The sequence below is a fragment of the Hippopotamus amphibius genome, chromosome 13, assembly GCF_030028045.1.
Source record: "Hippopotamus amphibius kiboko isolate mHipAmp2 chromosome 13, mHipAmp2.hap2, whole genome shotgun sequence".
NCBI lineage: Eukaryota > Metazoa > Chordata > Mammalia > Artiodactyla > Hippopotamidae > Hippopotamus > Hippopotamus amphibius.
Window position 1 is genome coordinate 50240176 of NC_080198.1, and position 14584 is coordinate 50254759.

The window sequence follows — 14584 nt, forward strand, 5'->3', positions numbered from 1 at the left end:
AGCAGACACACCTGAAAGGACCCTGTTCAGATGGTCACCTGGACCCAATGTGCACTGAGTTCCAAGGTGGCCTCGGCAGCCAGGATGGCGCCTGAGAGGTCAGCTCCGGTAGATGAAGGCACACATGCTTGCAGAAAGGAACAAATGACTGAATGAAACAGCGTTGCTCATAATGAAAACAACAGCCAAATATACCTGGAGAAAACCACAATCCAAAAAGACACATGCAGCCCCAACATTCACTGCAGCCCTATTTACCATAGCCAGGACATGGAAGCCACCTAAATGTCCATCAACAGAGGAATGGATAAAGAAGATGTGGTATATGTATGCAATGGAATATTACTCAGCCAAAAAGGAATGAAATAATGCCATCTGCAGCAACATGGATGAACTAGAGATTGTCATACATAGTGAAGTAAGTCAGATAGAGGACAAATATCTGTGATATCGTGTATATGTGGAATCTAAAAAAATGGTACAAATAAACTTATTTACAAGACAGAAATAGGGTTACAGATGTAGAAAACAGTCTTATGATTACCAAGGGGGAGAAGGGGGAGGAATAAATTGGGAGATTAGGATTGATATATACACACTACTATATATAAAATAGATAACTAATAAGGACTTACTGTATAGGACACTGAACTCTACTCAAAACTCTGTAATGACCTATATGAGGAAAAACAGTCTAGAAAAGAGTGGCTCTATGTATATGTATAACTGACGGACTTGGCTGTACTTACAGCAGAAAGTAACACAACATTGTAAATCAACTCTACTCCAATAAAAAAAAATTTTTTAAAGAAAGAAAACAAATGAAACATTTGTGCCGATATTGAACCAAAATGTATAGTGTACCCATATGTAGAGATCATTTAATGCCATGATATTGAATAAAGCTAGTGTTTTATAATTTAAAAAAACACAGTAACAGCCGACAGTCCTTCAAGGTCAGAAGAGCCGGGGTGTCACAAAGGTTCCCTCTGGAGCCGCTGCGGGAGGCTGGACGCAGACCCCGCCCCCTCCCCACCCCGCCCCCGCCCGACCCCGCCCAACAAGTCTTCTGCCTCCAGCCCGACCTACTTCAAGGGGGGTGAGGGTTTGCAGCGCTGTTTCTCTGTTCCAGGCTGACCTGTAAAAGTGGCTGCTGCCCTTTGCCATTAGACGCTCTCAGACCTCCATTCTGAGCCCTTAAATATATACGGTGACCTATGTGCTGATGGGGCCTAAGAAGGAGGAACGTGTTAAACTGTCCCCATTAAAATCAGCCCCGGGGCCACGGCCGCGTCACCAAGCGGCAGGCCTGGCCGGGTCCCCGGGTTTGTAATACAAGCTCATGGTCTCTCGGCGCCTAGGAAGTTCCGGTTTTATAAAGTCCCTCCCTCCTACCCCATCTCCCGCCTCTGCCCCGCCCCCTCGCACACGCAGGTGCAGCCGCTTCCAGCAGCCGCCGACCATGAAAACCCTTCCGCTTTGTTTCTACCCTACTAGCGGCTCTGTTTCTACCAGAATAACAAACCAAGTAGCTCTCTGCTTCACAAGTTTGGGTTGTTTGTTTTTGTTTGGGGGGGAGAGGGGAGACAGCAAATGAGCTGTGGGCACTAAACTAGGTCTCCTCTGGTGCCTGGGAGACTCCCTTTTCCGTATCCCATCTTCCTGGTCTCACAATACAAGGATGCTTCAGCTCTTGGCGGGGTATCAGCTTCAGAGCCTCGTCGCAGGACCCCAATTACATTGTTAACACTAAAGAAGAAAGCTTGAACCAATTTTAGAATAAGAGTTAAGAGGAATAAGAAAAATCCCCGCTGTGCTCTTTTAAAGCATTAGTTGGGAAATAGTTCCCTCCTGTGGTCTAAGTGGAAATTGCGGCTCTTACCCATTGGAAAGTTTTCCAATGTCTAGAGGTTAATAAATTTTTTGTGCCGCTGTGAACCACGTGGGCAGTCAGGTAAAGCCTGTGGATCTCCTCCCAAATGCATAAAGTAAAAGACATACAATTACAAAGGAAACCAATTATATTTAGATTTATTTATCCAATTATTAAACAAGTGGGTCTATACTAACATATGTGCTTTTTTGAGAGTAAATAACGAGACCTAGTGGCAAGTCTATTTACCATAAATGCAAAGCAGTGATAAGTATAAATGACATTTTGAGAAATCAGTGGCAGCTGTAATGTGATCTATAAATAGCTAGGATATCCAGAAGAGACAAAGTCACAGGTTCTAATAATATCACAAAGGTCAATATTTGACCTTTTGTTGCCATTTATAATTGAAGGAAATTCTATATTTCAGTTAGAGCTTCGTAAATACAAAGCCTCAATTTTTTCCCATTCTAGTGGAGGAGTAGACCTGATTTCCATCCCCTTGGGCACCCCTTGGGGACCCCCTGGGGTTGGTAGAGCCTAGCGAGTCTATCTACCTTAATGTATTCATGGAGCAGTTTCCCCACATGAGGCAAGGAGGTTGTGAATTTTGTCGTATTTCAGGGGGGGAAATGCTATTGTTACCTTCGGGGTATGAGAACTGGGGAATCTGAATGAAATGGCCACTGCAACACATTTCACATAACTGAAACGACACTGCTCTGAAAACCAGGACACCAGCTTCTGTTGCATCCTGGTTAAAGGTGCCAGAAATGGAAGCAAATTTCAGCAAGAGAGACAGAAGCCTGCAGTCATAAAAGGGCCAATAATCTCACCAAGTTCTCCCCCAGTGAGGCAGGGGGGTTGCCTGTGCTGGAAACAATTACAGCAGCCAGCAGCTCTGAGCGCCTACCTTGGTGGGTCTTTCGGGCGCTGCTCCTTTCTTGCTGCACCAACAGGGAGATGGAGGCTTATGGTCCAGGGTCCTGCCCAGAATTACACAGGACCCAGCCCAGGTCAGGCTGCTTCTAACAACCAGTCTTTAGCCTCCACACAGTGCTGCTGGTGGTTTGTAGATGTGGAGAGTTTCAAGGGTGAAATCTGAAACTAGCCCCGTACTCGAGGGCAGGGAGAGAGTAAAGAAAGCGGAAGCCGGTCCAGATCTAGGCGGCGTTTTAACAAGCAGAGAAACTTACCCACGAGGCTGGTCTTGGGCGCCGCAGGGTGAGTGGATCTCCACATCCACCCGCCAGAACCTTACACGTTTCTACAGAAGCCATAACTGGGTTCAGTCATGTATACCGTCCAGAGGGTTTCACCACCACGTACCCTCTCAAAGCTGCATCCTTGAAACCCACTCCACTGCGGGAACTAGGGGCGCCACGTGCATTTCACGGACGGGTGGGGGTGAGCAGCCGCCCGTTGCCCGGGTCACCTGAGCATCCTGATCTTTTCATGACTTCTCCCCCAACAGCTGCCTCAGTGGGAGGGACCCTGACCCCAGGAGACACACGCCCGCCCCCCCCCCCCCCGCCCCCGCCGCCCCAGTGATACCCACCATGTGGAATGAGAAGTTGAAGGGGAACCTGTCCTCTGGGAAAGACAGCATGTGAGCAGGACCCAGGGGTCAGCAGAGGGCCTCCCAGCCCTGGAGAATGACCCAACAGCAAGGCCACCAAGAACACCCTGGCTGGAGTGTCCGGCCCACTTTCCACAAGCCCCTCATCCACCAAGCAATGCCGCAGCACGTCCAAATCTGTCCCTTCTCCCTGCTGGGCTCCCCAAACCTCACCTGACTGCGCCCGTCTCCTGCCCAAACCTTCTTGGGACCTCTTGCCAATGAAGCTCTCTCACTGCTGCCCTTTCCCACTCCTGGACGCCCCACACATTGCCCTGGTCTAAGCATTTCACTGTCCAACGGGCCCGCCACCACCTCCCTGCTGTGCACACACACACAGGGGGTGAGGGAGGTCTCCCTTGGCCATCTAGACACGGTGAGAAGGGATGGAGGGAGACATGATGGCGGAGCAGCAGGACTTGAGCTCAGCTCCTCCCACGAAAACTCTAAAATCACAATGAACTGCTGAACAATCATGGATGAAAAAAAGACTGGAACCTACCAAAAAAGATATGCTACCTCCAGGAGGGGATATGGAGATATATGTATAAATACAGCTGATTCACTTTGTTGTACAGCAAAAACTGGCACAACAGTGTAAAGCAATTATATTCTAATAAAGAGCATAAAAAATAAATAAATAAAATGGAGCTTGAAATATTCTTCTATAAAAAAAACAAAAGATATCCTACCTCCAAAGACAAAGAAGAAGCCACAACAAGATGGCAGGAGGGGCGCAATCACAATATAATCAAATCCCACAAATTGGAAAATAACTCTCTTGCAGAGGTTCTCCCACAGGAGAGTTCTAAGCCCCACCTCAGGCTTCCCAGAGCCTGGCACTGGGGGGAGGAGCCCCAAGAGCATTTGGCTTTGAAGACTAGCACTTGAACACAGGAGCTCCACAGCGCTGGGGAAACAGAGACTCCACTGTGTTTGTTTGTTTGTTTGGGCCATGCCACACAGCTTGCAGGATCTTCATTCCCCAGCCAGGGATGGAACCCATGTCCCCCGCATTGGAAGCACAGAGTCCTAGCCACTGGACCACCAGGGAAGTCCCCAGAGACTCCACTCTTGGCGGGCGCTCATGAGGTGTCACGTGCACTGGGACCCCGGGGAAAGCAGTGACTCCATAGGAGCCTGGGCTGGACCCACCTGTGGGCCTTGAAGGGTCCCCTAGGGAGGTGGGGGTGGGGGTGGGTGGGGGCTGTGGCTCACAGCAGGAGCAAGGACACTGATAGGGGAGGCCCCATGGAATATTCCTGGGTGTGAGCTCTGCCGGAGGCCATTATGGCGATCTGGCCCCACGCAGCAGCCTAGAGGCTCCAGTGCTGGGAGGGCTCCGGCCGAAGGACCGACAGGACAAGACCGCAGCCCCATCCATCAGCAGACGAAGCCACGGCCCCATCCTAAAGTCATCCTGACCCCACAGCCATCTCTAAACAAACACAGTGCTTGACACGGCCCTGCCCGCCAGAGGGATAAGACCCAGCTCCACCCATGAGTGGACAGGAACCCACGCCTCCCACCAGGGAGCCTGCACAAGCCCCTGGACCAGCCCCATGCACCAGGGAGCAGACACCAGAAGCCAGAGAACTGTGGTCCTGCAGCCTGCAGAATGGAGACCACAAACACACCACGTTAGACCAAACACCGCAGAGCAATATGTTCCAGACAAAGCAACAAGATAAAACCCCAGAAGAACAACTAAGTGAAGTGGAGGTAAGCAATCTACCTGATAAAGGACTCAGAGAAATGATCCAGGCTTCAAATAACTTGAGTTTTAATTTTTTTTCTTGGCAGAGCAATGTAAAATTAAAGTGGGGAAAGATATTTAATATTTAATATACTAGGCTTTAAAAAGAAACGTGCTATCATTGCTATGTCTCTTGATGCAAAGACTAGGATGATAATTAAAGAGTACAGAAGACACTTGGCATTCAAAGAAAAAAAAAAATTCAGAGAAATGACAGTAAAGATGAGCCAAGGTCTCGGATCTGCACGGCGGGGAGGAAAGGCAGTGGCGTCCCATTGGCTACACGCTGCGTGCTCCCCCTGCATCCCTGATCCTCCCCAAGCCCTCCTCAGCCAGCTCTCTCTATGGCTGAAAGCCCCTGAAGTGTCCCAGGCCTCCCCAGGCACGTGGTGGCCTCCTCCCTTACCCGCCTCACCTCGCTGTTCACCCTAAGCAGGTGTCTCCCCCACGTGCCCGGGCCACCCCGCGGAGGACAGACTGCGGGTCATGTTGCGTGACTTGGTGCGCGTTCCACACCCATTTCCCGAGAGTCTGAGACTCCTCCCCATGTGTTGGCCTCCGTGGCAGGGCCTGGTTCCCCTCACCCGCTAGTACCAGCCTTTCCAGCATCAGTGGTTGGAGAAGGTATGAGGGTGAGGGTTGGTCAGATAGATCTTGGGATGGGGAAGGAGGCCCTTCTGATGTTCTCTCCTGACTGGGGGGTGCAGACACCTTCCAGCCGCCCGCTGGGGTGCGGCAAGGGGTGCAGCCCCTGAAAGCCCGCTGGGGAGTCCACCTCACCCACTGAGCCTCCTTTGCTCTGACAGCCCAGGAGGCCTGAGGCCTCGCCCCTGAAATTTCATTCAAGTCTATGGTTTCTCAGCCACAGACCTGCTGCATCTCAGGAAGGAGCCCCAACGAGATGCAGACTCTTCTCCTGGGACCAAGTCGGAGCTTCATCCCCCAGCACCCACAGCTTCTCGCAGGCTCACTTCTACCATAGCAAACAGGCTTCCCCACAACTGGGGCAACCCCTTTGCCTGGGCCTTACGTGGCAAGACCAGGCTGAGGCCATTTCAGGGTTCAGACAGCTCCCTTGGAGGTACAAGGCACTTTCTGCCAGGAATGAAAAACAGGAATCTCCTCAGCACTGTCTCATGAGTGATTTACCGTCTCTCCATCCTGCCAGTCCCCAAACCCAACCAGCAGGTGAAAGCATTCAGATCACTCAAACATCAGCAGAGGCTTCGAGCAGCCCTGTTGTTTCTGCTCACCAGTTCTCCAGTGGGATCTCAGCCCATCCAACCAAACGAATGCAATGATGTCATCAGACCATGGGTGCAGGTGTGCATGGCATGACCATTCTTTGCCATCCCACAGATGGCCCGAATGCAGCAGGAAGCTATGAACTGAAGCTGAGCAGCCCAGGTACATAAGAAATATCTATTTATTGATTGATTCCATTCTGACCCTGAAGCCCATCCCAACAGGGTGATGAGAAATTCAGTCTCAGTCATTACTGGCTCCCCATACAAACATCCAAGGTGGTCCAGGTCCTGGCTTACCACTCCATGCTGTCCAGCCTCATGGTCCCTTCAGATACAGGAGCTCCACCTCATTTGGAGGGTGACACCCTCTGGGCCTGCCGTGATCCCTTTAAAAAAGCTATCCAGAAAGCTATCCCCTCTGAGATGTTGCTGTTTCCTTTAACTCCTGGCTCCAGAGGCTCCAGCTTCTGCTCTCTACCCAGCAAACAACCCCCAGAGCAGGAACATGCAAAGAGTTTAGCTACCTGGTTGGCACTGAAAGGAGAGAGAAGGAAATGGAGAATGCCCACAAATTCACACTTAAACCTATCGTTCTTCCCAGTTCAATTTCACTCTTTCTTGGCATATAAATTCCTTGAGGACACAGTTGTATTCCCTACCTAGAATAATCAAGTCTCTCAATATATAATTTTGAAATACTGGGGAGGAAAAAAAATGAATAGGTGAATGGACATGAATGTGATGAATGAGAGCAGATGCCCTACTATAAAACAAATACTCCAAGAGACAGGAGAAACTTTAGAAAGCCTTTAACTTTTCATCTCAGTGAGATCCCGGCTCCATCACTCAACCCCTATGTGCCTTGTTTCCTCCTGTCCTGAAAAATGGGATGAAGTTACTGGCCACCTCACTAGTGACTGCTCAGCTAAGATAAGGTAATGGATTTTAAATGCTTAGAAGAGGACCTGGAATGTGGCAGGTGCTCAGTAGATGTTAGCTATTTTTAGAAGTAGCAACGGCACACAAGAGGAAGCTATGTTTGTCACTGTAGAGGTTCAGATCAGAGGCGGCCGCTGAAAGAGCCCCAGCTCAGCTACTCGGCAGCCATGTGACCATGGACAAGTTGCTCAAACTTCTCTCCAAGTTAACTCCTCTGTGTAGAGTGAGTATGAATTTTAAAAATACATATGTACCACTTTTATAGGGTTCTTCTGCAACAAATGAATTATTATTTAAAGACAGTATAGTCCTTAGCACTGGTAAGTACAGAGCTGATGTTGAGCAAGTTATTACATGAAATAAGAGTAGGCAACCACGGTACCAGTGGGACACAGCAGCAGTGGACTAGAGAGAGAGGGGGGAGATCAGTACAGAGTGCATCAGAATATAAGGGTGAGATCTGAAGTCACTAGGGGCAAAACTCCCCAAACTGGAGACACAGATGAAGACAGAGAATCGCAGGCTGCTGGGAGCAGAAGCCACTGGAGCCAGCATCTGGGAGGAAAACACAAACCTGAGCACAAAGCAGCTTTATTCATAATCGCCAAAAACTAGAAGCAACCAAGCTGACATTCCAAAGGTCATAATGTAAGAATAATACATTAACAATGTAAGTCGAAACCCTGTTTACAAAAATATATATGAAAAAGACAAGATTTGGCTGAAGATGGGGGGCAAGAAAATAAGAGTATTAGTGTTCCAAATAACTAGAAAAAAAAGAAAACATAATTCGAGCAATGAAAGACAGGAAAACGAAATAGAAAGGACAAAATACTTTTTCCAAATAGACAAAATGTCAAAAGATCATGTGATTAGAATTTTAACAAGGTCGTAAATTATTTTAAACTTTCCTATGCGATAACAAAAAAAAAAAAAAAACAAATTGCTAATCTATCCAGAAAGGAAAAAAAACTAAAACAACAAAACAACAAAAAAAGCTGGTGATATTGATAATAAAATATATTAAAAAGTGAAAAAGGGTCACTTGATGTTCACAATAATTGGCATAAACATGAATCACAAGGCTTCAAAATGCGTAGAGACTAAAAGAGTTACAAATACAGGAAAACTTAAAAAGAAACACAAAGGTAACAGACTTGAACCTATGCACCTGTATCACTGGTGTCCTTCGGAGCCACAGAGCTGACACGAGCCAGGGTCCCTTGTGCGCAGAGTGCTAAGGCAGGCGACTTGGTGCCCCAGATGAAGTAACTGCAAAGGCAAGAGTGGTCCGTGGCTGGGACCCTGGTTAGCAGGGGCCGGAGGCTCTCTGGCACACAGGCTCTAGGTTAGTCCCCGTCTACTCACAGGCAGTGCCCAGGCCAGTCCCACAAACCCTGCAGTCATTAACTGAAGCAGCCCCAGCAGCACAGCTCCTCAGGTCACTGTCCTAGACTTAGGCTGCAGCTGAACCCCAGGTTCAGGGAGGGTTCCTTAGATCCCTGTGGCCTCCCACCCCACACATCTAGGTTCCCAAGCCCCTCAGTGAGAACTCTGTACTCTCCAATCCAAATACCAGATAAGTGAAAACAAATAGAAAAGATTTAACTAAACCCAATAGTCATTTTAAATGTATATAATAGGGATTCAGACTATCGATTCATTTCTGGAGCTAGCTTGTTCAACTTCAACGTACTTGAAAGACATACAAAATGCACACATTCTCTGATAAATTGTGTATTCTGAGCTACACAGTAAAACAGCTGCCTCTGACCTTAAAACATGGGAGAAATAGGAAGAAAATAAGAAATGTTTTTAAAGACTAACACATTGCACCATCCCCCTTTCCTTGATCAACTGTCTATGGTAGTCTCACAAAACATTTCCAAAGATTGACCCCAAAAATGACACCTGAAAAAAAGATTACTCATCTGAAAGATCTGGGTCAAATCATAAGTGATGAAAATCACGGTCCATCCATGAGCAATTACAGGGCTGGCAGCTGTAAGGAAACATTTAAACACTGTCTTCTTTTCATAGTCTCATGCAGTTAGCCAAAGTGGGTATTTTTTTATTTCCCAACCCACTGTTTGTCAAAGAAATTAAGAGAAATATAAAAGCTGAAGGATAAACACTTTAAATAAGAATTCATACTACAAGGAAGTAAGAATCTTTCAACTTTTATTTCTAGGATACATTTCATCTGGAACCTTTTCTTTACAATTTTCCCCCTAAGAGAAATGAATACAATAAAAATATAATCCAACTACCAGCAATGTTTGTAACCAGAAAAGAATCTAAAATCTCTGGTGTGATAATATAGGATTTTTTTAAAAATATAAACTTCATACCAGAAATAAAGCCTGAATATTCTCTTTTTCTTTAAAAATATAATTTTTCCTTCTTTGCTCTTCCATGTAAATCTTATAATCAACCATTTAGTTCTAAAGTCTATTTTTAAACTAGGAATTATAATGCTATAGCACTTTTTCTCCTACTTTGTAACCTGTTCTGTACTGTGAATCAACTAATAATTGCTGAAGGGTCAAAAAAAAAAAAAGATGCTGTTAGGTTGTAGCAAGATTTTCCAAGATATACTGATCAAAAAAAAAAAAAAAAAAAATTCCCCACTAACAAGCTGAAGCCTATGTAACAAATTCCATTTTGCCATGTTTATGAAATTAGAAAATGTGTACAAAGTGCTTTTGCAAACTGTAAAGCTCTAATGGAAAACATTTTTAAAATCTTTTTTGACTTAATAGGCTGCTGACTGGGATAGAAAATCAGGGACAGAGGATCTGTGAAAGCTTTTTTCTCTGTAACTACTTTAGACTTGGGGAGGAAAGGATTGTAAATTGCAAAGAAGTTGGATGCACGGATCTCACAAAGACTGACTGGTTTGCAGAAACATATGACTATTTTTCTTAAATGAGAATAAAGACCAAGGAGTAGACCAATACTTTACACCAGACTGAGAAGTCAAGCCATGTTTTCAACTAGGAATAAGAAATGAGCTAGTTTTTTCCCCCACTTCAGACCAGCTCCTATGCAGGGCTTCATTACTTATAGTCCATTTTAAAATAGTATTCCAAAGCCCAACATAAATAAAACAGAAATAGTGTCCTTTCTTTAGTTTAGGAAGGTAATCAAAAAGCCTAATTATAAACAAGGGACAACATACCTGAACCAGTGTGATACTCTCCTATCTCATCCACAATTTTTTAGGGTATTTTGTGGAATACAGGAAGTTAAGCAAAGGATAAAAGTCTGCTCACAACAACAACAAAAAATCCCAGTGAGGGCTTCCTTCTTGTTTGCTAGAATGCAAAACAGACGTAAGAGAAACTTCCTTCCGTGAACCACCTTAATGAAACTAGACGGCCCTATGAAGACACACCCAGCAAGGAAGGGCTGCAGAAAGCTGGTCATCTGTACCTAGAGACAGGTAGCCAAAAGAAAGCATCCTCAATCACCTAAAGGATGAGTGAACCAACAAGAGGGAGTGGGCCTGGGTTTGCTAACAGAGCTGAGCGAGCTGGGTATGCTGAGGAGGCTGCCACCAGGGACGGTGGAGCCTCCTTCCCTAAAGTTTCTGAACCATCTTTCCGTGCTCTCAGAGAGCAGGCCTAGCCTAGCACAAGGGAATGCGCTAAATGGCCTTGTAACTTCTCTTTTGGTCCTCCGATGCACTTACTCTATTCTTTAGTGCCTTCTTTCCCCAAGAGAATATTCAGGCCAGTTTTGTTTTGTTTTGATTTTTTTCTGCATTAGTGAAAATTATAAACCAGCAATTTGGAATATCCCTAATCTCACTGAGTATCTTATGTTAGTAATGATACCTTGAATGATAAGAAGGAGGAACTTAAGTGCCATTTACACAAGAGTCAAACAAGCCCATGTCATATTCTGATGATCCCACATTAATAAAGCTTAGCTATGATATGTAAAAAACTATTTTTGCCAAGGTTTTAACTACTGAACTTTAAACCAATTTCAGTATTCCATGTAAAGGTCATTTATATTGAAGTAACATGCCTTCATGTTTTCTACATACAACAACAAAGTAAGATTTTTTAAAATATACATATATTTTAAACCAATTCACTCCCTTTACAATCACACCTTCAGTCCCACATGTAAAATATAAACCCAAACTGTCAAATGAAAACAACAGTGGATCAACTGACAGTATCATTTAAATGAAATAATAATTCAAGAAAAGGTTACCATTAAAACTTAGAAAACAAACAGATTCATTGGAAATCTACTCATACGCCTGATGTGTTCTGAGATGAACCCCACACAGAACAGACCCCACTAGGATATCAGACAACTCATTCTGTTCTCATTTTCTCATTCCATGATGCATGTCTATGCATTCCACTAGGCAAGTCTCACTGAGGTTTATACAGTGATTAGCTATCCTAACAGCAGAGACTAATATTAAATACACAGCCTATTCCAGAATTTGCATATGCTCCCAACAATTGCTTTGTGCACTCCCTGAATTATAAAATAGTCCAATCTTTTAGGAGCATAAAAATGAAAGGGCTTAGATCTATTCATACACATTGTGCATTAAATGTTACTAGGTTAAGACAGTAAGGTGGGAAAAAAAGGAATGGAAGGGTACAGTAAATTTTCTTTGAACAATTCCATTACATTAGACAGCATTGTTAATGACATGTATTTATTTTAACCAGATTATGAAAAAAAGAAAAAAATTATTATCAGAATTTGTATCAATTTCTTGGAGAAGCTATAATAAAACTAAATATATATATTTACTTGTATATTTATTTGAAGAATCTTTGGTAGCAATTGTGTCTCTTCCACATTATATAGGATTTTTCAAAATAAATGTCACAATTTACTAATCAGCACATGAAAGATAAATTATGGTCATTATTCTTTTGGTTTTTCTATAAAATGCACTTGAACCTGTCAACTTGCATTAATCATGCACTTAACACAGGATCTGTTTAACTTATGTACATATCAAATGAGACAGTAATACCAGAAAGAAATTAGACAGGAATGAGAATCAATGACAAAACGTAACAATAACAACTGTTCTTAAGGAATTTATTTTTAAATTATAAGATTTACAATGGTTTGATTACGCAAAATAGCATAATGAAAATTAAACCAAATCAATAAACCAAAAGAGAAAGATAACTTAGTTTTCTTGAATATCAGTACTTAAACCATCATTGTAAGCATCTGATGTTCCGATCACGTCTTATGTAGATATACGTATAATAATTTCAAACGTTTCACTTGTGGGCTTAATTTCTCATTTTTGATTGTTATGAACTGTAATGTAATTTATTTCAAATCCTATTATACTTAGTGTTTATACTGCAACAGCAGCAAATCGCCCATGTGCAATCAAATGTGGAACTGGGGCACAGCTTCTAGCCGCAGACAGAAATTATACACTGCATTCAGTACAGCAGAGTACGTTATATTAACCAGAGCGTGGAGTTTAGTACACTTATTGCAGGCTTGGTATTTCTCTCCCTTTGAACTGAACCAGCTGAGCTTCTGAGCAGACATATTACTGCTGTGGGTAGTAAGACTGCTGTGGGGGCTGAGGGAAGGGGTATGAAGGCTGCTGGGGTCCCGGGTACGGAGCCTGTCCAGGGCTCTGCTGATACACTGGCGGATATGGCATATTATACTGGCCGTAGGCGTAAGGGTTATAGCCCATGGGCATGGGCATTTGGCAATACCTGATGGGAAGAAGAACACAAAAAAGCTGCATTGGTAAATCAAATACTAGAAAATGAAACATATAATAATTATTCTGCAACGAAGTCTTTTCAAGAAAGCCATTTTTCTCTATTTCTCGTTTTATTAGAAAACAGCAGAGAGAAAAAACAGCTGTTTCAAGGTTCTTGCTAGAGAAAAGTGTTCTATCCTGTTATTAATTGAAATGAAAGAAAACTGTTTAATACTACCTAGAAAATAAGATTGTTGAAGGAAATAAGACTAAGTATTCAACTATGAACAAGGAATAAAAACAGAGACCCTTCATTCTAATGTGGCAATCTAATACATTTCTGTTTCACAAGATTCAATGTTCACTGTAATGCTTATAAATTAACTATTTACGAAATCTTAACATTTGGAAGATACAATGTACTTGCTAAGCAAAGTCTGGAAGACATCTTAAAAGGTAGTTAAATGTCTGGATTTTTAAGATTCAAAAAATTATCACAAAGACAGCTTTCTTTAAGAAAGCACATGCCATAATTAGATTTCTGTTCAAGAGCTGCTCAGAATGCCAAGAAGTCAAAGTGCAGGTATGTAAAGAAGGCTTCATCAGCCTTGCTAGGCTAAGTTCAGAAAGGCACCTACCTCTTCATCACCTAAATAAAGATGACCAAGGAAACACTCTGAATTTTATACAGAAGAGATATATTTAATATAAACCCAATATGTAAAAACTAAAAACAAATTAAATAAGCCTGTGAAATGGCTATTCAACTACTCAAAGTGACTATAACTTACTTTTATTTCTATGTGAGCTGACAAGGTAGCTTATTTATTCATGACACCTCCATTCAGAGAAGGGGTGAGCTTGTTTTTAAAAGACTAACCAGAGCTAGAAACAGTAGCCAGTTCACTGGGATATACAAAGTTTCAGCCTTACCCGGGATACCCTGGATAGGTGGGGTATGGGGGTCCCTGGGCCTGTGGAGGGGGAACTGAACCAGGAGTTTGTGACGGAGCTGGTGCAGCGGTCCCAGTGCTCATTGGAGCTGGAGCTGGAGCAGTAGCGGGAGGAGTTCGATTTGCTGGAAGCACAGGAGGTGGAGGCCGGGCTGGGGGCTGGGGCTTAGTAGGCTGTAAGAAAAAGTCAGCACTGACTACAAAATGCGTCAGGTTTCTGTCAAATTGCTATCAATTAAAACAAATGAGGGCTCATGAGAAACTCTAGAATCCAACCAAATGTATTTCTAATTCCCATTCTTAAATGCGAGCTTATTACTCTAGAAACATACTGCAGTTGAAAAATAATTCTCCAATTTGTGGGTGCTGCATAGCCACTGTTCTTTTCCTGATGCCTGATACTTAATCATTCTGCTCACTACCGCTCCCACCAATGGTCAGACATCTGAGGTGGGAGGAAGGAGCAGGTCAGG

The 14584-nt window shown here is 43.9% G+C and overlaps 1 protein-coding gene across 2 annotated transcripts in view; it reads right to left on the reverse strand.

Annotated features, from left to right (window-relative positions):
- Positions 1-9597: 9597 nt before the first annotated feature.
- PDCD6IP (programmed cell death 6 interacting protein) overlaps positions 9598-14584 on the reverse strand; it is a 57352-nt gene continuing 52365 nt past the window's right edge. For both annotated transcript variants that reach the window (XM_057706775.1, XM_057706774.1), the window contains exons 17-18: positions 14092-14285; positions 9598-13168 (exon numbers count right to left, since the gene is read on the reverse strand). In XM_057706775.1, coding sequence (XP_057562758.1) covers positions 12994-13168; positions 14092-14285 — 369 coding nt within the window. In that variant the 3' untranslated portion in view covers positions 9598-12993. The remainder of the gene's footprint in view (positions 13169-14091; positions 14286-14584) is intronic.